Here is a 25664-nt window from a genome sequence, read left to right as displayed (position 1 = left end):
GCACCATTCTAATGGCTCATCTCCACAAGGCTTAATGATCCCCTGCTGGAATATTTTTGGCGCTTGCAGAAAGTATAGAGGATTAATTTTAGTCCTCTGTTTCATGAAAACACACTTTAAGCCATGATAGGTCAGTGTGAGTAGTATCGTTCATCCAGGTTTTCTTTCATAAGTACTCTCTTAATGTGCAGTTGTCAACTTTTTAGCTTGATGTTAAATGTGGGACTTTTATCTTACAAATGCAACTCCATGTGCCCTCTTGGCACATCAGGTGTCATAGCAACTCTCATTCCCTCAAGATTTCAAGTCAGGTCTTTAATTCCAGTCAGCTAATTTTCTGGTTTTCTTCAGCAGTTTTGTCACCCAACTGAATTGTGATTAAGGTTTTGTAAAATATGGATTGTAAAATACATACATACATACATACATAACAATAAAATGTTCTATCCAAACTCAACATTTACATGAAATGACCTGTCTTTCTAACTTTAATTAACCATTTTTAGGGGAGTGACCAATTATTAATTTTGGTAATTTGTATAAAAGGGCAATTGGTCATAGCTCTCTGGAGAGTTTATGATGATGATAATAATAGTAATGATGATGATGATGATGATGATAATGATGATTTAGTTATCATCTTACCTGCATGGAACATCAAAATGAACCAGCATGTAGATGATCTTACTTTGAGTTAATAAGGAAATGCATAGGGTTCATTAAAAGTATGAATATGGACTAATGTAAATTAGGGTTTGAATTAGAAAACTATCATTCGTAAAAGAATGCAGATATAATATTTAATGATCTTTATTGCTATGGAAAACAACAGATCATAATGTACACCATTCAATTGCTCAAGATTTTGGATTCGTTTCCAGGTATGACATTTGAAACCCTTTTTTATTGAAGTAAATCTAAGGGGCATTTCCTTAATTAGCTGTTTGCTATTGGACCTTGAAAATAAGCAGTTTAAAGTGAGTTTGCTATAAGAGCAATTTTTGACATATTTTCTATTTTAGATCTCCCTGGACAATTCTATTCTGTTCCTAATACTTGGCAGGCAGTTAATTCTAATAGCCAGGCCTTCTCCATCATGAGGCTCAATACTACACAGTATTCTAGAAGTTTTATTCCAGCTGTTACCAAGTTGTGGAATGATCTTCCTAATCGGGTAGTTGAATCAGTAGAACTTCAAAAGCTCAAAGTTGGAGCGAATGTTTTTATATTGACCAGGCTGAAATGAGTTTTTATTGTTTATATATGACATACAGTATCTGTTTTTGACGTTGTTAATAGTTTATGTAGGACATATCTGTTTTGACGCTGTTACTGTTTTTAGAATGATATATAGTTAATTTATTCTCACCATTTATTTATTTCCTTATTTCCTTTCCTCACTGGGATATTTTTCCCTGTTGGAGCCCTTGGGCTTCTAGCATCTTGCTTTTCCAACTAGGGTTGTAGCTTGGCTAGTAATAATAATAATAATAATCAGCCACATATTTGTGGAAACAAGTCTGTCTGATTAATTTTAGTTTTGACTGCTGAAATTATGTTACTGTATGATCCAAGTTGTTATTTTGGAAAAATCTTGCAGAAAATTTGATATCATGCTAGTTTTTTCCTACTCAATGTTTAGTCATTTAGCTAAAAGTTCAACCCAAATTTATACCTTGTTAATTTTTTTTTTAATTGCAGAGGAAATAGTTAGGACAGGTTTAGATGCCAATGGACGACCGAAGTCCAGGAGAAAATTCTCCATGCGGGAAAACAGCAAAGCTACTCGCACGTAAGTATCTTCAATCCTTTTATTTCATATTGCCAATTATATTTTCAACTTGTTTACATTTAGTTTTTAATCACCTTTCGATAGGAATTCCTTTTAGTTTTGTAATACTATATCGTACTTTAATTTGCCTTGAAGGGTTACATAGAGCTTAATGTAAGGAGTTTGAATGATGAACATTCTCAAGTAAGATAATTCCTCTTGAATATATCTGTTCATTATATGTTTGTGACGATCTTGCAAGGAGTTTTCTTGCTTACATTCAAATGATACATGTACAATTGTATAAAAATAGACAATATTGGGATAACAGTGGATACATATATAGTTAACTAGGAGAAAGTTGATTCAACGCATAACACTGGAAATATCAAATCTGATTTAATAAAAAATAAAAGTTATAAGGAATATCTACATTCCATCATGGTTCATTTGAATATAAGAGGACTAACACTGACTTTTTTGTCTGACATAATAAGTTTTAATGTCTGGTGATAGTTAGAAATATATTCTTGGATGGTTGTTTCTTTTGTCTGTTTTTTTTAATATTGTGTATGGTTTGCAGGGAAGTTGCTTTTGCAGATTTAAATGGTTTAATCTACTGTAATTCTCTTGCATGTCTTTGCTGTGTTTTCTGAGACGGTGAAAGAACTCACTTTTTCTCGTTAGGTTTTTTGGATTTATATGAAAGGGATTTTTTTCTATTCTGTTTGCTTTTCTTTAGTACTCATAGCTCTGGACCATAATTGAGATGAATATTGTATTGTTAATGTGGGACTATTACAACATCTTTGGAATTACTGTATTGCTTTTAATGCATATTAGTCTTACGCTGTGATAGTAGGCTAAATTCCATGAATCAGTTGTGTTAGTACCGAGTTGTGATGAAAGGTATCATTGAAGGGTAACAATGAGCAGTCAAGCACAACTTTTGCTATCTTTATAAGTAAAGTTATAGAATAAAATACCTTGAGATAATGGCAGTTTTACTCAAGAATGCACATCAGTACAGTTTATTACTGTAGTTAATTATAATGCTATATTTTTTTTTTGTTATTTGGTTGAATGAGCTCTTAGGTTTTATAGGAAAACCGAAATACTACTTCTTTTGACATACTAAAAACTTTTCATTTGGTTGTTACTTCTTGATACATTTTGTTCAGGTTGACTTTTTCCTGTGCCTTAGAAACAAGCCCTTTTGGAATGTTAGTTTTCAGAATGGAATGTGAATACAAAGAACACTGTGTGGGTCCTAAACGTAAAGAAATTGAAGGAGTAGAGAAAATTTGGTAAGACTTTTTGTAAGTCTAGGAAAATTGTTTAAAAACCTTGGTGTAGTTACCTTGTTAGGATACTAGCTAAGTGGTTAAGGATTCAGGGCTGGTTAAGGAATTAGCTAGTCGACATATGGCCTAATAAACCAGTCAAAAAATCAAGAAATGTGTTATTTTGGTATCAATATGTATATCTTAATTAACTTATGTTTTTTTAGTCAGTTTGGGGAGTTACATACACCAAATTACCACACCTTTCTAACATTATTAGTGGCCAACAGTTGAAGTGATGTGGGAATATATTGGATCAGAGTGTGTATGTGCATGTATATGTGTGTGTGTGTGTAGAGAGATGGTAAGAAATAAGTAGATTTAGGAAGGAATGAATGAGGAAGAGATTAGAGTCAACAATGAATGATGAGAGAATAATGTCTGGATAAATCAAGTAAATCAATTAGCATTGCTATTAACCTCTTATCCTCATAATTCAACACCTGGCAAAAACTTGTGAAAGGATTGGCTATGAATGATATGGAGAAGAAATAATTGTGGATAATAATAAAGAAATAAAAAGAATGCTTTGCATCCCTTGTATTATATGTTATGATATTTGAGGAGCATTATGAAATTTTAGAATGGAACCTGGTTTCATCTTGAATGGGAATTTTAATGGAAATTTCTTACTACCTTCTCTTTTTTCTGTTAGGGGGAGAATACTGCCACCTCTGCTGTCTGGTAAACATGATTTGTTGTCAAACATTATAATCATGGGAATTCTTTAAACAACTCCCGATTGCAGAGCTTTTGATTTTTATTTGTATGGTGTATACTTTATATAGGCAATAAAATCGTACCTCAAATCTTATAGGCAGGAACTATTGTATTCATATTCATTTTTGGCATTTAGCTGCTGGATTTCAATAATTTTTTTTTTTCAGTTTTGAAGATCTTTCAGAAGGGTAACTTATGGGTTTGTATTTCGCTAGTTCCAGAACTGTTAAAGTTATAGAACTAGAACTAATTAATTAAGGAATTGATTTTAGACTGTCCTCATGAATATTGATTTTCTCTTGCTCTGTTCTATTTTCTTTCATTGTCACACCAGTTTTAGCTGCCGGTTAGACAGGTTAGTCGGACGAAAGTATTGATATTTTTATGCTAGTGCTTCAGAGTATCTGCACGTGTTTGTTTTATGCACAGTTATTCTTTATTGGGATTTTCCCTACCTAAGCATGGTCACTGAATATTTGCATATGTTTTTTAATATAATGTCTATTTTGGTTTATTACTTTGTAACAATAGTTATTGGCTGCTTGTAGTTCATTTATTTTTGTGCAGCATTTATCTTTTTGAAGCCTTACCCCATACAGTAATTGTATAAAAATTCAATTGAAAATTGTAATTTGTATTGAATTGTGATCATTGAAAAGTTTTGATGAATGACCACAGTATGTTGGGAGGTATTAGTGTTAAGAAGCAATCAGTATTCTACTCAGGAAACATTTTTAGAGAAGCAGAGGCTTTGTATTGAATGATATAGGTTACTAGTAAAATGTAAATGGTTTTATTCTTGTCATAGATAATGGCATCAGAGTTTGCAAGTGCTTCTCATTGTGTCTATCAAATTAAAAATCCATAGATTTCTCAAGTTTAGTATAATTTTTTGTATTACATTTTCATTGATAATGAACCCAGCAATGTCTGCGACAGTTATAATCCTGTGGCAGAGCTCTTCACTCTATATCCACGTGGCAGATGTGTGGTACTGCTGTCAGTGTACCCTGTGCGTCCATTTGGCCCCTGGCTACATCACTTTATTTCAACTTCATTCATACTTCCTTTCTTAAATCTTGCTGTCCAACCTCTATTTGTATTGTACTTATGTGCAACTGCAGACTTTGTTCCAAGTTTAGTGCTTGGCCTCTTTAGCCCAACACTAAGATAAAGTCCCTATTTCATAATCATGGTGGTTAATAAATGAAGTTGCCTAGAAATTTTTTCCCACATTGTTGGGCTGTTTAAATTTTTCGTAATTTTTGTTGTAAGAACTATGATATTTGAAGTGAAATTTTGTACAACTTTTAGGAGCAGATTGTAAAATTGGCATACGTTTAAATATTTTGGGTAAAAGGTATTCGCTATTGTGATTGTATTAGATACATCATTAGAATATAGACCCTAGAATTTTTAGCGATGTGTCCCAATGGTTGCAGATATTAATCTGATTACAAGCCAGAAAGGACAGGTTAGTACATCTTGTTACTTGCAAAAGGCTATTTTAGTTGCAGTTAAGAAAGACCGACTTTCTGTTCTTGCTGAATGACAAATCTGTAAACAATGGCCTCCATTACTATTTTTTCAAAACCTAAAGATTAATAATTTGATAAATGGAATCTTGGGTTTTTAGTTTATATATATATATATATATATATATATATATATATATATATATATATATATATATATATATATATATATATGTATATATATATATATATATATATATATATATATATATATATATATATATATATATATATATATATATATATATATATATATATATGTATATATATATATATATATATATATATATATATATATATATATATATATATATATATATATATATATATATATATATATATATATATAATTTTGGAGGTGTTCTTGGTAACAGAATACATCTCCATCTTTTCTTTTGGTGGAAAGAATTTAGAAAATATTCATTTTTAAATATTTAACTTAGCCGGTGAATATATAATAGCTGCAACTCTGTTGCTCGACAGACAAAAAACAGTAAAAACTCGCCAGCGATCGCTATACAGGTTGCGGGTGTGCCCACCAGTGCCAACTGTCGGCCAGATACCACTCTCTCGATGTAAACAAAGACTCAATTTCTTCTCTGTCGACGTGTCGACAAGACGTACTTTTACTCGCTGTAGAACCTGGAGTTTTCTCAACATATTTGGTGAAGTACTTCATTTTGGTTTGAGCTTTCGCAGTGCAGGTGTTTTATCTTCATCTTAAATCTTGAACTCGTTTTGGATAGATTTAATTTTTGGTGATAAAGAGAGTATGGACTTTCTTTGACTTTTAAATGGCCGACCCTTCCCTTAGACGGAAGTGTGTTTAGGCTTTTAGTAATTATCTTATCGCGTTATAGATTAATTATAGATTTTCCTCTATATATTTTATATCTCACCGCCTTTATTAGGCCTCTTCGATTAACTTTCCATTTATAATAAACATAAAAAATAAATTTTAATGTTTTGTTTATATGCGACCTTTCCTGAGAGTAGGCGGTCCTAACTTGGAAACCGAAGTTAAACAACGTTGAGCCCTTTCAATCGTAAATAGCTTTTAAAGAGCTAATGATTTAAAACTTTTTAAATGAATATTTTTAACAAATATTTTATGAAAGAATTTCTTTGAATAGTCTTCGTACTGTTTTCAAATATGAACTAACGTTTAGTTTATTTATGCTACGCAGTTTGCGCTCTATCGTTACGATAAGAGAGAGATAGAGTATCACGGTTTCACTTTGCAGAAAGAGTAAATCGATTCTGACGTTTTTTTCATTCTTCTTTCAAAGCTTAAATGTTTTAAATTCTATTTTAAAGGAACTTTTTAATTGAAAAACCTTTCAGTTTTTTCCTTTGGTCAAATATGTTTTTTTGACGAAACGTAATTGGGCTCTTCTCTTAGGTGCGAAATCAAGAGAGAAAGAGAGAGAGAGATAGAGACGGAGGGAGAGAGAGGAGAGAAAACGTTCCGTTCAAGCGGGTAACGTTGTTCTCAAGTTACTCTCGTCCCTAGTCTCTGTACGGGGAGAAAGGATAAAACGTTTTTAGTTTTATTCTCGTCCCCAGGCAATGTACGGTGAGAGATTGAAAACGTAGTTTTGAATGAACTAGTGTTTATTCTCTTCCCCAACCACTGAATTTTTTTTTTTTATCTTAAAAGATGTTTACTGTTTTTTTTGCTGGTATTAATGAGCTTGCATTATATGACTGATTTCGCATTTACTACCTTTTGATGAGGGTAGAATTGCGTGCTTCAGGTAGAAATCAGTAAAAGTTTCGATTTCAGTGAAATAAGTGCAAAACAGAAAATCGTAGTGATAAAGTGATATTGCGCAATGTGTTACAGTGTTGCGTCCGAGGGTTCGTCTGTTCGTGCCTGTCGTTCACCTAGTCCGGGACCTCTTGCAAGCTCCCAAGCCCAGGGGAGAAGTAATGTCGTACGACTTATGGGTTCGAGAGGCCTTGATCAGCGAACAGACGTTTCCCTCTATGGTATCGGGTGTATCTTACCAAGATCTCCCCTACCATAAGGCGAGAGAGACAATTTTCTCCTCGTCATCCGAAGGCTTTTCGCATAAGAAACCTGTAACAAGGTTTCGAGGCCCTTAAGCGAAAGTCAGTCCTTTCAGGACAGGTCCAGCGTCCTGGTTGCAGCCATTAGGACAGCTCTGACCCTATGCAGTCATCGGAAAACTGCTCGCCGCCTAACAAAATCGTAACACAGACTCCGAGAGTCTTTTTTGTTGGCAAAGTGTTGCGGTCACAGACGTTACCCTCGTCTCTTACCGCAACCATTTCCGTTGATCCTAAATGGGTTGTACGGCAAGACATGCAGAATAAGTTTGCCTCCCTTATGGAAGACTATTCTGCCGATTAGTCCGTTGAGCCTAGCCGTTTATCTCATCGAGATCCTGGCTTTCAGCCAACCTAACGTTCCTTTGTGCGTCCTGTTGACGTTGGCGTAGCTAAGTCACGTCAGTCAGGTTGTTTAGAACCACACTCGATGCGGTCTCGTGTGGATTTTCAGCCGCATTTGGACGTTAGGCCACTTGCTGATGCTCCTGTTGACGTTCAGGACGTTCGCTAACAATCGGAGTCGACTTGTTTTGACGCTGTGCGTCAACCTCCGCATTCTAGAGTTGTTTTGACTGCTCAGTCTAGGCAGTCAAAGCAGTCTCGAGTGGACGCTGTGCGTCCTCACGCACCTGTTGTTGTTGACAGTTCACAGACTGTCGAGCAGTTACATGACGTTGCGTCCTGGTCTCTCGCACCTGTTGTTGTTGACAGTTCACAGACTGTCAAGCAGTTACAGGACGTTGCGTCCTGGTCCGCTACTAATGCACCAGTGCGTGTGGACTCTGCTTGTAAAGCATTGCCACCACGGTAGGTCTCTCCCTTGCTTGAGACTCAGCTATTATCAGACAAGGTTCCTTTATATGAGGAAGTTTCTGTTCCCCCTCCTACTGATATTCCCTTGAGGACTCTGTCAGACAGAGAGGAGCCTAAAGCTGCTTAGCCCTCTATGGACTTTAATTAAATCATGCTGATTTTTAAGGATCTTTGTCCGGATCTTTTTGTAACTGCTGCTCCTCGTTCGCCTAAACGTCAGAGCTTACACTAGGCCTAGCTACTTCGAAGCCGTTGTTTATAAGCTAGTGCTCTCTCGCTCTCCTAGAGAGCTTTACGTTTACTAGGCGACTGGTTTATCACCAGGAGGAGTTTAGGGGATACAGCCTTTGCTTTCCCTTCTTTTAAACTGGCTTATAGAGCGAGAGTCTGATATGACACGAGAGAAGTTCTCGGCTTGGGAGTTCCTGCCTCTGCCCAGATAGACTTCTCAAATCTCATAGACTCTCCCTGGCGCCTGGCCAGGAGACACTCCAAGATTTTACAGGTCAACTTCACAGCTGTTTTCGAGCCTTTGAAGTTTTGCTGTACAATTATGTCATGCATAAACAAGGCTTTCAGAGATGGCTCCAATGATCTGACAGCCACGTTCTCTGCAGGGACAAGTCCCTCAGGGATGGCTCCATGATTTGGCAGCCATGTTCACTGCAGGAGTACGTAAGAGGCAAGTGCGCTCAATGTGTTCATTGTCAAGACAAACTTCACGATGAAGTCTACCAGGCTGTCTTGACAGCATTTATGGAAGGCGACTGGATGGTCTCTCTCGACCTTCAGGAGGCATACTTCCACATTCCTATACACCCGGATTCCCAACCGTTTCTGAGGTTTGTTCACAGGAATGTGGGGTACCAGTTTCGAGCTATCGGAGATCAGAGCCTCCCTGTACTTGGACGACTGGCTTCTCAGAGCCTCTTCCAGTCATCGCTGTCTGAAGGATCTCAATTGGACTCTAGATCGGGCCAAGGAATTGGGACTCCTAGTCAATTTGGAAAAGTCACAGCTGGTCCCATCCCAAACTATTCTGTATTTAGGGATGGAGATTCACAGTAAAGTTTTTCGGGCTTTTCCGTCGGCCCTCAGAATAGATCAAGCCCTGCTCTCCATCCAGAAGATGCTGAAGAAAGAACGCTGCTCAGTCAGGCTTTGGATGAGTCTGGTAGGGACGCTATCATCCCTGGAGCAATTTGTCTCGCTAGGAAGGCTACACCTCCGTCTTCTTCAATTCCATCTGGCTTTTCACTGGAAAAAGGACAAGACGCTAGAGGCGGTCTCGATCCCGATTTCCGAAAAGATAAAGTCTTGTCTGACTTGGTGGAAGGACAATATCAGCCTACGAGAGGGTCTTCCCCTGGCAGTTCAGATACCCAACCACGTTCTCTTCTCGGACGCATCGGACTTGGGCTGGGGCGCGACGCTGGACGGTCGGGAATGCTCAGGTCTGTGGAACTCGAGTCAGAGGAGCATGCATATCAACAGCAAGGAGCTTTTGGCGGTTCATCTGGCCTTGATAAGCTTCGAGAATCTCCTTCGAGGCAAGGTGGTGGAGGTAAACTCGGACAACACCACGGCCTTGGCGTACATTTACAAACAGGGAGGTACCCACTCACTGACTTTGTACGAGGTCGCAAGGGACCTGCTCATCTGGTCAAAAGATCGAGGCATCTCCCTAGTAACGAGGTTCATCCAGGGCGACTTGAACGTCCTAGCAGATTGTCTCAGTCGGAAAGGTCAAGTAATTCCAATCGAATGGACCCTCCACAAGGATATGTGCAAGAGACTTTGGTCGACTTGGGGTCAACCCACCATAGATCTCTTTGCAACCTCGCTGACCAAGAGGCTTCCAATCTATTGCTCTCCAGTCCCGGACCCAGCAGCAATACATATAGATGCCTTCCTCCTAGATTGGTCACATCTGGATCTTTACGCATTCCCACCATTCAAGATTGTCAACAAGGTACTGCAGAAGTTCGCCTCTCACGAAGGGACAAGGTTGACGTTAGTTGCTCCCCTCTGGCCCGCGAGAGAATGGTTCACCGAGGTACTTCGATGGTTAGTAGACGTTCCCAGAAGTCTTCCTCTAAGAGTAGACCTTCTACGTCAGCCACACGTAAAGAAGGTACACCAAAGCCTCCACGCTCTTCGTCTGACTGCCTTCAGACTATCGAAAGACTCTCGAGAGCTAGAGGCTTTTCGAAGGAGGCAGCCAGTGCGATTGCTAGAGCAAGGAGAGCGTCTACCATTAGAGTCTACCAATCGAAGTGGGAAGTCTTCCGAGACTGGTGCAAGTCAGTTTCTGTATCCTCGACCAGTACCTCTGTAGCCCAAATAGCTGATTTTCTCTTATACCTGAGAAAAGGACGATCCCTTTCAGCTCCCACTATCAAGGGCTACAGAAGCATGTTGGCATCGGTCTTCAGGCATAGAGGCTTAGATCTTTCCAACAATAAAGATCTGCAAGACCTCCTTAAGTCTTTCGAGAACACTAAGGAGCGTCGTTTGGCTACTCCTGGGTGGAATTTAGACGTGGTCCTAAGATTCCTCATGTCAGACAGGTTTGAGCCTTTACAGTCAGCCTCCCTGAAAGATCTCACTCTTAAGACTCTTTTCCTGGTATGCTTAGCCTCAGCTAAAAGAGTCAGTGAGATTTATGCCTTCAGCAAGAACATCGGATTTTCGTCAGAAAAGGCCACTTGTTCTCTGCAACTTGGTTTTCTAGCCAAAAATGAGCTACCTTCTCGTCCTTGGCCTAAATCTTTTGATATTCCCAGCTTATCGGAGATCGTAGGCAATGAACTAGAAAGAGTCTTATGCCCTGTTAGAGCTCTTAAGTTCTACTTAGGTCGTACTAAACCTTTACTAGGCCAATCTGAAGCGTTATGGTGTTCGGTTAAGAAACCATCCTATGTCAAAGAATGCTTTGTCATGTTTTATCATATTGTTAATACGAGAAGCTCATTCACACTTGAGTGAGGAAGACCGATCTTTGCTTAAGGTTAAGACGCACGAGGTTAGAGCTGTAACAACTTCCGTGGCCTTTAAGCAAAATAGATCTCTGCAAAGTATCATGGACGCAACCTATTGGGGAAGCAAGTCAGTGTTCGCGTCATGTTACCTAAAAGGTGTCCAGTCTCTTTACGAGAACTGCTACACACTGGGACCATTCGTAGCAGCGAGTGCAGTAGTGGGTGAGGGCTCAACCACTACAATTCCCTAATTCCATATCCTTTTAATCTGTCTCTTGAAATGTTTTAATGTTTTTATGGGTTGTCCGGAAGGCTAAGAAGCCTTTCGCATCCTGGTTGATTTGGCGGGTGGTCAAAGTCATTTCTTGAGAGCGCCCAGATTAGGGGTTTGATGAGGTCCTGTTGTATGGGTTGCAGCCCTTGATACTTCAGCTCCTGGGGGTCTGTCAGCATCCTAAGAGGATCGCTGGGCTCCGTAAGGAAGACGTACTTACAAGGCAGAGTAATCGTCTAAGTCGACTTCCTTACCAGGTACCTATTTATTTTGGTTTTGTTATATTGATAACTATCAAAATGAAATAAAAAACTCTTAGCTTATACGATGTAAACATATTTAACTGGTCTCTACCCACCACCCTGGGTGTGAATCAGCTATTATATATTCACCGGCTAAGTTAAATATTTAAAAATGATATTTTAATTATAGAATAAATTTTTGAATATACTTACCCGGTGAATATATAAATTAAACGACCCTCCCTTCCTCCCCAATAGAGACGCAGTGGGATGAGAAGAAATTGAGTCTTTGTTTACATCGAGAGAGTGGTATCTGGCCGACAGTTGGCGCTGGTGGGCACACCCGCGACCTGTATAGCGATCGCTGGCGAGTTTTTACTGTTTTTTGTCTGTCAAGCAACAGAGTTGCAGCTATTATATATTCACCGGGTAAGTATATTCAAAAATTTATTTTATAATTAAAATATCATATTTATCAGCTTCTACTTCTTTTAATTATGCCTATTTTTACTATTGGTAGGTTTTTAAGTTCTCAACCTTTTTTTCTCATCTCATGTTTTTATCTCAAGTTAGACCATGAAGATTTGTAGGGTATGAAAATCTAAATTGCATAACTTCAATCATTTTGTAATTTTGGCCATCCTCACTTCTATTGAAATTGTAATTAGACCGTAAAATATTCTCTCTGTTTTGATTTTTACTTTTTCTCAGTCTAGATGCATAGGACACAATTCCTTTTCAATGCACAGGAGATGTAACATTAGGATTTGGGGTAACAGCCAACAACTGGGGAGGCTTCTAATTCATTCTTCTAATTATGTTTTACTCATTTCCTTGCAACTATATATTTATGCACTGCAACTAATTGTTGGGATCCGTTTATTTTTAATTTGCTTTGGCTCTCCTTTTTCTGACGTCAGTACATAAGAGCATAAGGAATTGTTAGGTCAGTTTAATTATATAATATATGAATAAAGCATGGAACGTAGTCACCTCTCCTACGTGTGCTCTTTTGACTGATAAATTTACTGCTCTTAGTAGTTTATGTATAACAACATATTAGTTTTTTCTGCATTTGGAGAAATTGTGTAACTGGTCAAGGATTTGGATCTGATCAAGATTTTGAGCCGAGTTTACTGTTTAATGAGACTTTAAGACTTATTTTGACCATGAAGACATTTGTTGTGGTGATGATGATTTAACAGAAAATAATTTATACTTTATCAACATCTGTAAAATGTTGTTGATATAGTGATACCTCACACATTTTCATTTAGGTGCACTAGCACTTGTAAAAATTTAGTTTTTTTTTAGTGTCCAATGATTATAGTTGCAACTTTGGTTCTACTTCATCTGATATGTTTATTGTGAGGGCAGGAATATTTTTGTACATAAATTTAAAGATTTATTATACAGTATACTATATATTAAAATAGTTACTATTATTAAGAGCCAAGTAGATATATACGATTGTTTACTTGCATATATTTTTTTTTTTTTTTTTTTTTTTTTTTTTGTAGTATCAGTTAGATGTGAGTGCCTCAAGTTCTTATTGATATATGTTTATGTAATACTGGATTCACAGATTTTATCCATGTCAATATTATTCCTTCATTAAGCTTTACATATATTTTTTCATATAGTATTTTTAGGGTTTAACCTACTGCCTGACTTAAAAACTGATACACTGTGTAAAAGATTAGTTCTTTGTTTTCTCTTCATTAATTTTGATTATATCTAAACGAAACAATGAACATATAGGATTAAACTTAAGTTGATCTAAAATCTGGGTTGTGCATTTTTGGGTAAACTTAAAATGCTGTTTATCTATTGACTTTTCATTGTGATGATACCAAGGCTCTGCATTGTTTACTTGGGATCATCTCATAGCTGTTGCTTTGAAAGAAATTATACTGTATCTGTGTAAGGAGGATTGTTGCATGTAGTCTATAAGAATGGTCACTATAAATTACAAATTATTTGTGGCAGAACCTTGTTTTCATTGAAGTCATACCACATTTTTCTTTTGCTTGAAAATAAACTTTTTTTTAACACAGTCTACAAATTAAATATTAGTCATTGATGAAGTCTCTCATGCTTTCTAGTTTGAAGCATGAGATGGCAGAGATTCTCCTATCATTATTAACACCACTACCTAAATCTGATTCCCTCAATGCACTAATAAAATATTAGTCTTATTAGTAAACGTTATTTAGTTATGATTAATTCAAAGTATGCACAAAATTCTATAGTTTATTTCTTCTTTCAACTTTGCCCTGTGAGTATGTTCCTTATAAGTTTGTAATTCAGTGTCGTGTTCTTTGGGTATCCAGCATAAATGGCCCAGTTAGACTTCTTAAATTGGTTTGTCTTAAACTTGCAGTTTTAGAAAGGGTCTTAATGTCAGGATCCTGGAGAGGATGAGATTGAATTCTTAAATTAGCTTTGCTTATAATGTGCTTCATTTTTAGGCTTAAATTTTTAAAATTCCTGTCTATTTTTCTAAAGTAAAATATTTTCAAAATAAATTGCCACTTAGATTTTTAGCTCGACTCCTAAGCTTGTGTCACAATATAGGGGCCTTTTGTTAATGAGCCAATAGCAATTGCAATGTAATGTAATGACTGGTTGTGGCATGTGGTTGACCAGGAGGTTAAGGCAGCTGGAGAGCCGCATGTTACAGCTGGTGCAGCCGTTGCCTGCCTCTGTTTCCCGTCAACTGAGCACCAACAGCAGTCCATGGTAAAAACTTTGCCTTTTGTAGCATATACATGCTACACTAATCCTCTTTTTTTATTTTTTGCTGACGCTGGTGTGTCAGCATATTTTGTCATTCAATTTATTTTGTAGTTTGATTTAAATTGGATGTTGATTAGAATTACTTAAAAGAGAAGTATCTTCTAGAAATTTAGTTTTGGCATGTTGTGATCAAAGGTTATGAGATCCAAGACCTCTTACAAACATGCTATCATTAGCTGTATTTTCCCACAGCAATGAATTTTTAACACTTTTAATGTTATCCAGAGTACAGTACTGTTGTAAATGTATCATCTGGTATTAGTGTGTACATACAACTAATGTATTTGCTCCTCTTATAGAAGAGATGCAACTTAAGTTTGGTAAAAGTCAGTTTTTGTTTAGTTTTGATGATCTTGCATTGTTTCTTACATTATTGCATGGTTGGAAATATGTCGTGATGTTTCAGTTTAACGAAAAATTATCACTTTTTACAAAGGTTAGTTGAGTTCTTGTTAATAGCAGTTGAAATTACTTTATCTTGTTTTTCACATCAGATATAATGCAATATTCTTTTATCTTCATAATACTTTATTATATTTTTTTAGGTTTTATTCAAGTATTACTTAGCACCCTACCTCATAACAAGTTTTTTTTTTAGAGCAAAGACTCAATTTAACATAAATAAATCTTTCATAAAAACACCCATAAACTCTTGTAAGCAACCAGTGTCACTTTAATTGTTTCAAGGTTAATGAAGCCAGTTGAAGGAATTAGTATATTTTAATTGTAAAGAAAACGTAGAATTTATAAAAAGAATGCACATTACCATACACTTGACTAAGCTATTATGATTTGTGGTAGAGTACTGTATTTAATTTTTTTTATTTCTAACCAGTTGTTAGCTTTTTACTGTAATAAGATCAATAATTACAATGTAATAAGTGGATTGTTTCTTTTATTCAAGGGAAGATATATACTATAAATGTTTTATGGCTATCTTAGTTGTTTTATCCGTTTTGTAATTAGATAGCTTCATTTTTAGGGTGGGAAGGTTTCACTTTACTTCCAGCTATGAATGTTGGGTATTCATGCAGAAAACTATTTTATTCTAAAGTAATCTTTGCTTTTTATCAAATGTTTGAAATATAACCAGAGGAAATATGTAAATGAAATAGATGTAAAGGGTTCCCCCATGAAACAATTTTAGTAGGAATTAAAAATATTTCCTGTTGTATTTATTTGGTGATTTTATACGGCAATTAGTTACTCTGGACCAAGATATTTTTAGATTATCACGTATGTTCCTATGTTGCTGGTAAAGTCATCACATATTTTGGTTTGTTGCTGGTTAAATTAAAACTTGTCAGTTTCTCGCTGAAGGTGTGTTCTGGCCTTAAATCAAGGGACTCTGCAAGTTTTGATAATTGATTAACTTGACAAAAAAGATTGGGTGTCCTTCATTTGTCGGGTAGTCAAGTCAATTCTCCTAAGTTAACTAAAATGATCTGATTGTTTTTAGCAGTGTAAGTTTTTTAAACTGTTTATTTCGCAGCATGTCGTAAATAGGAAATTGACGTCAGTGGCATTTTATATTTTATTTGGTAGAGATTTTTACTGTTAGAACTGCTTTTTATGTTGATCCTAATTCCAAAATAATTTAGAGAAAAAATTTATTGCTAAATAAGGAAGAAGCCACATCACCCTGACCAGTGTGGCTTACCAGTACTCAAGAGTTATGTAGAAAAATTTTGACTTTCAAGGTACTGCACTTTAAATCTTTGCTTTTTATTTTGCTTATTCAAATTTACATCCAAAAGAACCTTGTTTGAAGGATTGGAGTTCAGATTTATTTATGGTTTTGTACTGTAGTGTTCTTTTAGTTAACAACCAATTTTTTTATATTTTTATCTTAGCCAAGAGTAGTTATTTAGGGTCCAAGGGTTGTGTTCTTGGGATATTTTGTTTTTAGTCTTTGCGAGTGATATACTTATAGCCCTAAAAACTTAAGTAACACAGTGTGGGAATGATGAGAGGTATTGCAGTTATTTACTTTACTCTTATGTAGGTTATGTGCATGCCAAAGATGGAAAGTAAAATAATTAGAGATTGTATCAAGGGAGGAGGCTCTGTATTTGTATCCCATTCATAACCGCTCTAGCTTTCCAACTTCTTGAGAGTAGGTTGATGCTTGTTACTACAGTATAGTCCATTTCTTTTAGCGAGTCATATTTGCACTGACTCGCAGGGGTGCCCTTTTAGCTCGGAAAAGTTTCCTGATCGCTGATTGGTTGGACAAGATAATTCTAACCAATCAGCGACCAGGAAACTTTTCCGAGATAAAAGGGCACCATTGCGAGTCTGTGCAAATATGACTCGCTAAAAGAAATGGACTATAGTCTTATATACAGTATTATACTCACTCATATTCTTTTGATTTATCAATGTATGATTCTGTCTAATAATAAAGGAAGTGTTGAACAGTCTTTTTGGCCATGGTATGGATGTTGACATGTTGCCCATAAAATGGCTAGCATTTAGAATAATATCAGTAGTAATGGGTATTCCGTTGACAAAATAAAGGATAGGCAGTCAGGTAGGGAAACTGAATCTATTTTTCCCGGCTAAATTTTTACTTTTCAAAAGTATTCAAAATCAATTATTTTGTTATTCTGAAAATAGATAGTTAGATTTTGTGCTACTCAATTATAAGCATATAATATCTCATTATTTGTTTGATTGCATTTTTACTGTAGAATTTGTTTGGATTAAATGGATTTAAAGCTGTGATTAAGCCAATTTATTTGATGTACAGTGATTTACAAGTTATATTTGGTTTTCATTTCTCTATTGGAAAACAAACTTAAGATATTTTTGGATGTTAGGTTTAAATGACTTCCTAAACTCATTCATAAATGTAATTTATGAACACAGATGTCAGTGAAAACCATTTTTACTTCTCATTTTACTTGGAAATTAGTTATGATTGACGTATAGTATGTTGTACTAATCCATATATTAAGTCAATCTACATGTGTGTGGTATCCAAGTCTTTTTATTATGATTAGGGGAGTTAGAGATAGAGAGGAAAGTTTTGATTACCATTTTTTTTGTGTGTGAACTAAAATCAGATGGCCAGATATGGTTTTTTTTTTAACTTGAAAATTTATTGATGTTGAAATAGCTCAGGAACACATCCATTATAGGTGATTCAAATTAGATAGAGTATATAGTTTTACTGAAAATTTATGAGACATTGTTTTTATTTGTTGAAAATTATATTTTTTATTGGTAGATATACCTGTATGAGACTTTAGTAATTATCCATTTTGTTAAAGTTTTTATTATAATATATTAAAGCAAGAATTTATTTTGTGCTATATATATATATATATATATATATATATATATATATATATATATATATATATATATATATATATATATATATATATATATATATATATATATATATATATATATATATATATATATATATATATATATATATATATATATATATATATATATATATATATATATATATATATATATATATATATATATATATATATATATATATATACACACACATACATATATACATATATTCATACATACTCGCATATATCGTTGAGGTCCTTAAGCAGTACCAGTTTGGAAAATCCGCAACATAGCACCGTCAAGCAAAAGAGATCATTTTGTTAATTAATAAATGAATATATTGGAGAGAGGGAAACAAACCTTGAAAGAAAATGTATCATAATAGGAGAAGGACCAGTAATATATATTTTTATGTAGAAGGAAACCCCATTAAAAAGTATGGTGATTGCATGCAGACCTACACTTGGAACTTGTCATTGAGGGTTTAAGCTTTCTTAAAAAGTCAATCTTCCCATTTTTTAAACCCAATATAGACTATAAGAGTAGAATAATAACTACCAAATACAATTAATTGAAGGGGTGCCTTATTTTTTGCAATATTAATTTTGTTTCATGATACCTTTACTGGTATAAAGTTTTCTGCGGGAAAGCAAAAATAAGAGCTTGAACTATAGCTCAAATCATAAGTTATGACTTAATTCATTTAAATCCTATATTTTTAAAAGGTAACTCTTGAAAAATAATAGGGTTACCAATCAAGTGTAAATATAATTGTCATAATTTAATAGCCCATTTAATTCAACTTATATTTCACTGATATATAATGTGTAGTTTACTAGTTGTCATTTCATGTATTTTATGCTGAATTAAGTTTCAGTTCAAGCTTTTATGTATTACTTCATTCCTGTATGGGTAATAGAAATGGGTAAAATGATGGAAGAATAATACTGTAAATATTAAATTGTTATTCATTGTTTTGGGTATTCCATCATTTTCTCTATTTTTGTTTACTTCAATTTACTTGTGTTACTGTGAAAAGCTGGTCTAGTTGCTTTTAGCCCTGCAAGCAGGAACAGTGAGCATTAATTGAAGGGCTTTGTAATGTGCTTATGATGACCCCCATGTGCTCATAGTTTTTAACCTTTAACTACACGTTCGGTTCCCGCTTATTTTCTTACATCCTGCTGTTTAACCTCTTTAACCTTTACTGTGCTGAATGGGCCCCAGTACAGGGCTTTATTGCCCAAATTGATAAATCCAATTCAGTTTCCATGACTAGGTGTAATAGGAAGATAGTGTGTTCATAGAGGTTTTAACCTGCCAGATGTTTTCAAATCCAAATCTTCATGTGCTCATAACTTATTTCATTTCTTTGCTCCTTTGAATGTTGCTCTTTTTGTAATGTATTTCTTTAGTCTAATAACTATTATGTTTTCTCTATTGCCCTTTTAGCCTTTTACTGACATCATTGAAGTAACTACCTGTACAGTATATCTTACCCTGCCATCACTACTATGACATTGTTGAAGGGATTTCAGTCAAACTTGACTAGAGTAGACCATGATGGGAGAATCCTTGTCTGTCTGGTGTGTTTTTAGGCTTACATTGTCATGGTAACAAATTCAGTTCTAAGAAAATAACCCTCATGCTTAGGTTTGTACATGAAGGGAGATCAATCATCCATCTGACAGTTAGTGTGTCTAACACTTTGCCATAGTTTTGCTGCTCATCTGACACGGTGGAAGGGGTGTTTATGAAATTTTGTAAAAAAAAAAAAGCCATTAAGTATAGGTGTATATGAGAGTGTCTTTCTTCGGGTGATATGTTATTGCATTCAGTAGAAGGGATTTTAGTCTAATTTTGTACAAATGGCACAAAGAAAGTGTCTAAGGCTCACCTTGTTATTATATATCCTACTATATAGTTGAAAAGGTTTATATTAAACCTTCATATGTAAGGGCTTTTATGTGAAGTTTTGCTCCAGATATTGTGCATAACTTTAACCTAAGCCCAAAGCTTTTAAACTTCTAAGATATAGAGATGTCATATACAGTATACTGCATGTGCTTTGTTAATGAGACATCCTCAGATGTTAACAAGGTTTTTGACTAGTGGCCTTGATTGTGGACAGAAATAATAGTTGCTAATTTACTGACAGTACTTGAATAAGAACTGTAATGGGGTCTTCATGTTTCATCCACTATTATTATTACTAGCCAAGCTGCAACCCTGGTTGGAAAAGCAGAATGCTACAAGCCCAAAGGGTTAACAGGGAAAGTAGCCCAGTGAGGAAAAGAAAGGGGAAAGGAACAAAAAATAAACTATGCGTAATGAATAAAAAACATAATATTTTAATGTAAGTAAAAACATTAAAATAGGGAAGTCATAATAAGACTTTAAAATTATAGTTTTGTAAAGCTGCTCAAAAGAAAAGAATTTACAAAAAGTTTTAACCTCTGAAGTTCCACTGATTCAACTGCCCGATAAGGATCATTCCACAATCTGATCACTGATGGAATAAAACTTCAATAATACTGCGTAGTATTGTGCCATATAGTGAAGGTAGCTTTATTGTTAGAATTAATTGTATACTGAGTACTATGTACAGGATGGTACAGTCTGGAATGATATGAATTAAGAAAAGTCTTGTGTAACATAAAGAATGAACTGATGAACTGACTGATGGTGCCAGAGATTATCTAGGTCAGAAGTCAGGAATTTAATAAACTGCAAGTTTATATCCAACAAATTAAGATGAGATTCAGCAGCTGAATGTTTTTAATAAGAAATGATTAATAGGTGACAATCAAAGCTTGTGTTTGTTTTCTTCTCTTCTAAATGTATGGTACTTATTTTAGCTCATTATATTCATTAAGATGGTTGATTATTTTTGTTTTAATTTTACCATATGGACATGAGTTGGATCTACAGTACAGTATGTTGTGTCTACCCTAGTGTTTTTATTCCTAACTGCCTTTTTTCTTTATTTCAGTGATGCATGTTTTTCTAATGTTTAGATATAATTTGCAGTGTATACCTACTTGTGCTTAACTGTTATTTCTCATTTAGTATTTTTCAATGTTCCTTTATATTCATTTTTATAGAATACAGTGAAATATAGTTTAACTGTATATATAAAACCTGTCTTTGAGGCTTGAAGAGCATATGTTAATACTGTACAGACCTCTTGAACTACAAACTAAGATTTTTACTAATAGTTAAGGCATGCTTGATTACGGAACATGAATGTGTAAAAGCGATAACCTTTTTTTTAAGTTTTCTTGCGATACCTGTCTCTTTGTGGAACTGTTGTAGTATGGAAAATTATGTTTGTTGGAAATTGTTCATGATCATCAAAGATTACTGTACAGTAATTGCATTTTTTGTTTGATTTATTGATTTTTTTATGTACATTATATTGATTGGCAAGGGCACCTACAATTTTGTGTCTTGAATATTTATTCATACTATTGATATGTTTAACAGAACTGATCGTCGTAGCCAGTTAATCTCAGGCCCAACAAACTTCAATCACATTAGCCACATGGGTCCTGGAGACAGTATTGAAATTCAGAGGTTAGTCGATCTTCCGTCTCGAATAGGCCCTCCTCCTGACCAACGAGCACCACATACACAATCCATCCACAGAGTAAGTACGCCACAGAATTAGGCTATATTTGCGTTAAGATTTTCATAGTACGGTAAACAACTATGTAAATAAACCCCTTCTTGCATTTTTTTTCTTTTGATTAATGTAATTTTCTTCCTAGCAGTCTATTTAGTTGAAAAGTTTGAATATTTCAGTACATGCAGGCTTACTCAATCATGATAAATCACATAGGTCCTCTTAGATTTCAAAACCGTGTAGAGTCATAACACTAGAAGTCATTCATTTCTAAAATAAAAAAGGTGGCATTCTACAGGATTCGGTTCCCTTCAAGGATGTTAAACACGTTTTCTGTTTTACTTTACTTTTGTGCCAAGTTCTACACATTTTTAAGTATTATTCTTTTCATATTTTATGTTGTTCTTTTGAGGCAATTTTATTTTTAAAGCTTTTGACAATATCTTTTATTTTTCTACAAGAGGTGAGAAGATAGGAAATTTAAACAAGGCTTAGATTTAGATTTTATGTTTCTCGTTTGGGAAACTTTTCAATGTCAAGAATTAAAAGGTGAATGTGACTGCAAACATCAGAGAACATCAGGAAATTGATGAAAAAAAAATCTGTCTATGACAGATGATTGATTGGAGTTTGGATGATGAGAGACAATTTTCAAAACATTACAACCCTGATGAACATGCTAATATACTGTACTGGGGAAAACCAGTGGAATTTTTTCCATCAACAGTATTTGAATAAAGCATATTTTAATGATGAATGGAGTAAAACTAAAAAAGTAAACAATTATTATGTTCTTCAGTTTTGTATTTTAAAGGTGGTGAACACTATTGCTATCATCATCAAAATTTTTTTTTATCTAATAGCAGTTTTAAAAGGGAATAAAAGTTAATCTGTGACAAAAGTTTTTCGATCACCTTGGTCTAAATTTATCAGAATCTGAATATGATTTTGAGGCAAATTATTGCAATGCATTGAAGTGTTATGGTAAACTTCACTTAAAAGAAAATACTGTACTTTATATTGTACTGAGGTCCTAGATATACTGTATTTGAATAAATTCTGATTTGTTAATTTGGCTTTTTTTTTCTCAGGTTCGTAGTATGCTTCAACCAAGTGCAAAGTTAGCACCTCCAAGATTACCACAGGGACCCGAGCCACCAAGAAGATCTTTTAGTCATCAACCCCTCCCTCAGCCACATTATTCCAATGTCCACAATGGTAATGTTTTCTGTTTACAAGTTGCATTCATACAAAGGATTTTACCAGCTTATTGAAAATTTTTTTATCTTAGAAAATTTTGTTAGTAAATGAAACAACTCAAGAAACTCTTTTATGTTAAAAATTCACTTATTTTATAATTTTTCCTACATGAATACAAACTTCAAGTCCTTTGATATGAGAATTGATTCAAGCGCAGCTGGAACTCGGCAATTAAAAAATTATAACGAGGTGTTGGCAATAGCCAGTAGTTGGCAGCCAGGAAGCTTTGCCTTTTGCTGGTACATTGAAGTCCTTTGGATTTTTGCTGTCAAATAACAGATGTGCTATCGGCTTCCACTAAAATCTGACTTTCAATTTTTTTTTTTTTTTTTTTCACACTTGAACACAGTGCTATTCCTTTGGAATCCTTCTAAGTGTCTGGGCTTCTTCAGTTGGCAGGTTTTGGTCAAAATGCCTCATGGAACTGGAGACCAGTAATAGATCTCTCAGCCCTGAATGAGTTCAGTCATTGGACTGAATTCGGGATGGAAACACCCAGCATAGTTAGACATGCTCAGAAGTAGAACGACTTAATGATTTCTCTCGATCTTAGGGACGCATATTTCCAGACCCCCGTAAAGCGTTGTTCAAGAGAGTATCTACGATTTGTCCAAGGGAGCAAAGTCTTTCAATTGCTTTGTTTCAGAATGTCAACAGTTGCCCAGCCATTTCCTCTTCTGTTCTCATCGGTGTCAGCATGGGACCATTCCAACGAAATTCATCTGATCCAGTACTTAGACAACTTGCTAATACTGTTGGACTCAGAGTCCCAACTTTTTCATCATTGCAAATTCCTCTTATTGTTGTAATCTATTGATCTTTACAAATCTGGAGAAGTCCAAGCTTTCACCCATGCAAAGAATGACCTACTGGGGCATGGACAAAAACACTGTAGTTTATCCATCCCAGTTCAGGAAAGTGGATCAACCATTCATCAGACCCAGTTATCAGCGCAACAATGGCTACAGCAACTAGGCCACCTGACCTTTTTAGAGAAACGTTTTTCTCAGTCTCCTCTACCTAAGATCATTACAATGATGTCTAAAAAGATATTGGTTGTAGACCACAGAGTTCCCTTAAGACTTTGAACCGATTGAGCAAGGTACAGCAATGGCTATAGCTACTAGGTCACCTGATCTCTCTAAAAAAACTTGTTATTCATAGTCTCCCCCACCGACGATTGTTACGATGGTGTCTAAAAAGACTAACTGTAGACCATAGAGTCCTCTTAAAACCCGTAACCGATTGAGCAGGAGTCCAGTTCCGATCTGCTTTGGTGACTAGATGGAGCGAATCTATTTCAGGGGTCTCCCTTAGAGTGGTCCCCTCTTGACCACCACATTTTTACAGATGTATCAAAACGAGGGGGAAGGCCCATCTCAGCGACTGTCTGGCATCAGGATAGGTGTTGCCAGAACACAAGTCTCTATATCAATGTGCTGGAGTTGAACGCAACCAATCTATCACTTCAACAATTCCACCAATTGTTAATTGGCCACTCGGTTGCACTAATAAATGACAATGCAATCGTAGAGGGATACATATCACAGCTCTGCTGTTGTATTGGTATATGACTGGGCAGTCCGCTACATCATAATCCTCTCAGCCCAGTTCATTCCTGGCAAAAGAAATTTCATAGCGGACAAGTCGAGTTGCTGTAGTCAGATAGTTGCAACGTAATGGTCTTTGCATCCCCAAGCAGTGATGAGGCTCATGACTCTAGGGTTCCCTGACAATAGTCATGTTTTCCACAATCGTTAATAAAAAACTGCCAGTTTATTTCTCACCAGTCCCAAACCCTGCAACAGTTCTTGAGGGCAAGTTCCAGCATCCCTTGAATGGCCTCGACGTCTATGCTTTTTCGCCGCTTTGCCTTATTTGAGAGAGGGTGATAAACAGCTATCCTAAAATCTAAAATTTTATCTAGTAGATCTGAATGGCCTCAAGCAGAAATGCACACCAGAACTTTCTGCTCCTACTAATAGAGACTCTCGAGAGAGCTTCCATCTTAGTGCAACCTGTTTTATCAGCACTTCTTGCAAAGTCTCTATCTATTTAGGGTGAAGGTCATCCAGCACCCCTTCCGAGAGAGAGGCCTTTCACACTGGACAATGCAAGAAATGCTCTGATACCTCAGGACGTCCTTTTCTGATGTATACCAAGCAAAGTCAGCCATTCTCTGCAGTTGCTTACCGTACAGAAATACTTCTCAGCTCAAAGACTCTTCGGCATACCTACAAAAGGGAAAACCGCCTCTTGGTCTCGGCAGTAAAAGGATATCATTCGTCTTTGAGATAGGTAACGAGACTGAGAGGAGAGAATATTTCCTTCTTTAGAAATTATCCTGCTCATTAGAAATATGAAACAGATCTGTCCCCCTCCTGAGGTTTGACCTCCAGTCTTGAATGTGACTGAGGTCTTGAGGTCCTTAAAGAGAGCTCTCTGTATGAACCGTTGAGACCAGCCTTAGAACTGAGGTGTTGTGGTCCTTAAAGAGAGCTCTCTGTATGAACCGTCGAGACCAGCCATAGAACTGAGGTGTTGCGGTCCTTAAAGAGAGCTCTCTGTATGAACCGTCGAGACCAGCCATAGAACTGAGGTGTTGCGGTCCTTAAAGAGAGCTCTCTGTATGAACCGTCGAGACCAGCCTTAGAACTGAGGTGTTGCGGTCCTTAAAGAGAGCTCTCTGTATGAACCGTCGAGACCAGCCTTAGAACTGAGGTGTTGCGGTCCTTAAAGAGAGCTCTCTGTATGAACCGTCGAGACCAGCCTTAGAACTGAGGTGTTGCGGTCCTTAAAGAGAGCTCTCTGTATGAACCGTCGAGACCAGCCTTAGAACTGAGGTGTTGCGGTCCTTAAAGAGAGCTCTCTGTATGAACCGTCGAGACCAGCCTTAGAACTGAG

General features: G+C 35.8%; 1 protein-coding gene across 13 annotated transcripts in view; it reads left to right on the top strand.

Moving 5' to 3' along the window:
- The window catches only part of gek (serine/threonine-protein kinase gek), a 236345-nt gene that overhangs the window by 198915 nt on the left and 11766 nt on the right, over positions 1-25664 (top strand). For 10 of the 13 annotated variants that reach the window (XM_068361968.1, XM_068361971.1, XM_068361967.1 and 7 more), the window contains 4 exons: positions 1702-1792; positions 4169-4189; positions 21362-21524; positions 22592-22718. In XM_068361968.1, coding sequence (XP_068218069.1) covers positions 1702-1792; positions 4169-4189; positions 21362-21524; positions 22592-22718 — 402 coding nt within the window. Of the gene's footprint in view, positions 1-1701; positions 1793-4168; positions 4190-14404; positions 14498-21361; positions 21525-22591; positions 22719-25664 lie in introns of those variants that run through there. The other 3 variants (XM_068361973.1, XM_068361969.1, XM_068361972.1) reach the window with 2 other exon arrangements.

This window comes from Palaemon carinicauda, chromosome 38, assembly GCF_036898095.1.
Source record: "Palaemon carinicauda isolate YSFRI2023 chromosome 38, ASM3689809v2, whole genome shotgun sequence".
In the NCBI taxonomy this organism is placed as follows: domain Eukaryota; kingdom Metazoa; phylum Arthropoda; class Malacostraca; order Decapoda; family Palaemonidae; genus Palaemon; species Palaemon carinicauda.
Note: the sequence above shows the minus strand (reverse complement) of the source record. Positions and strands in the feature narration are given on the sequence as shown.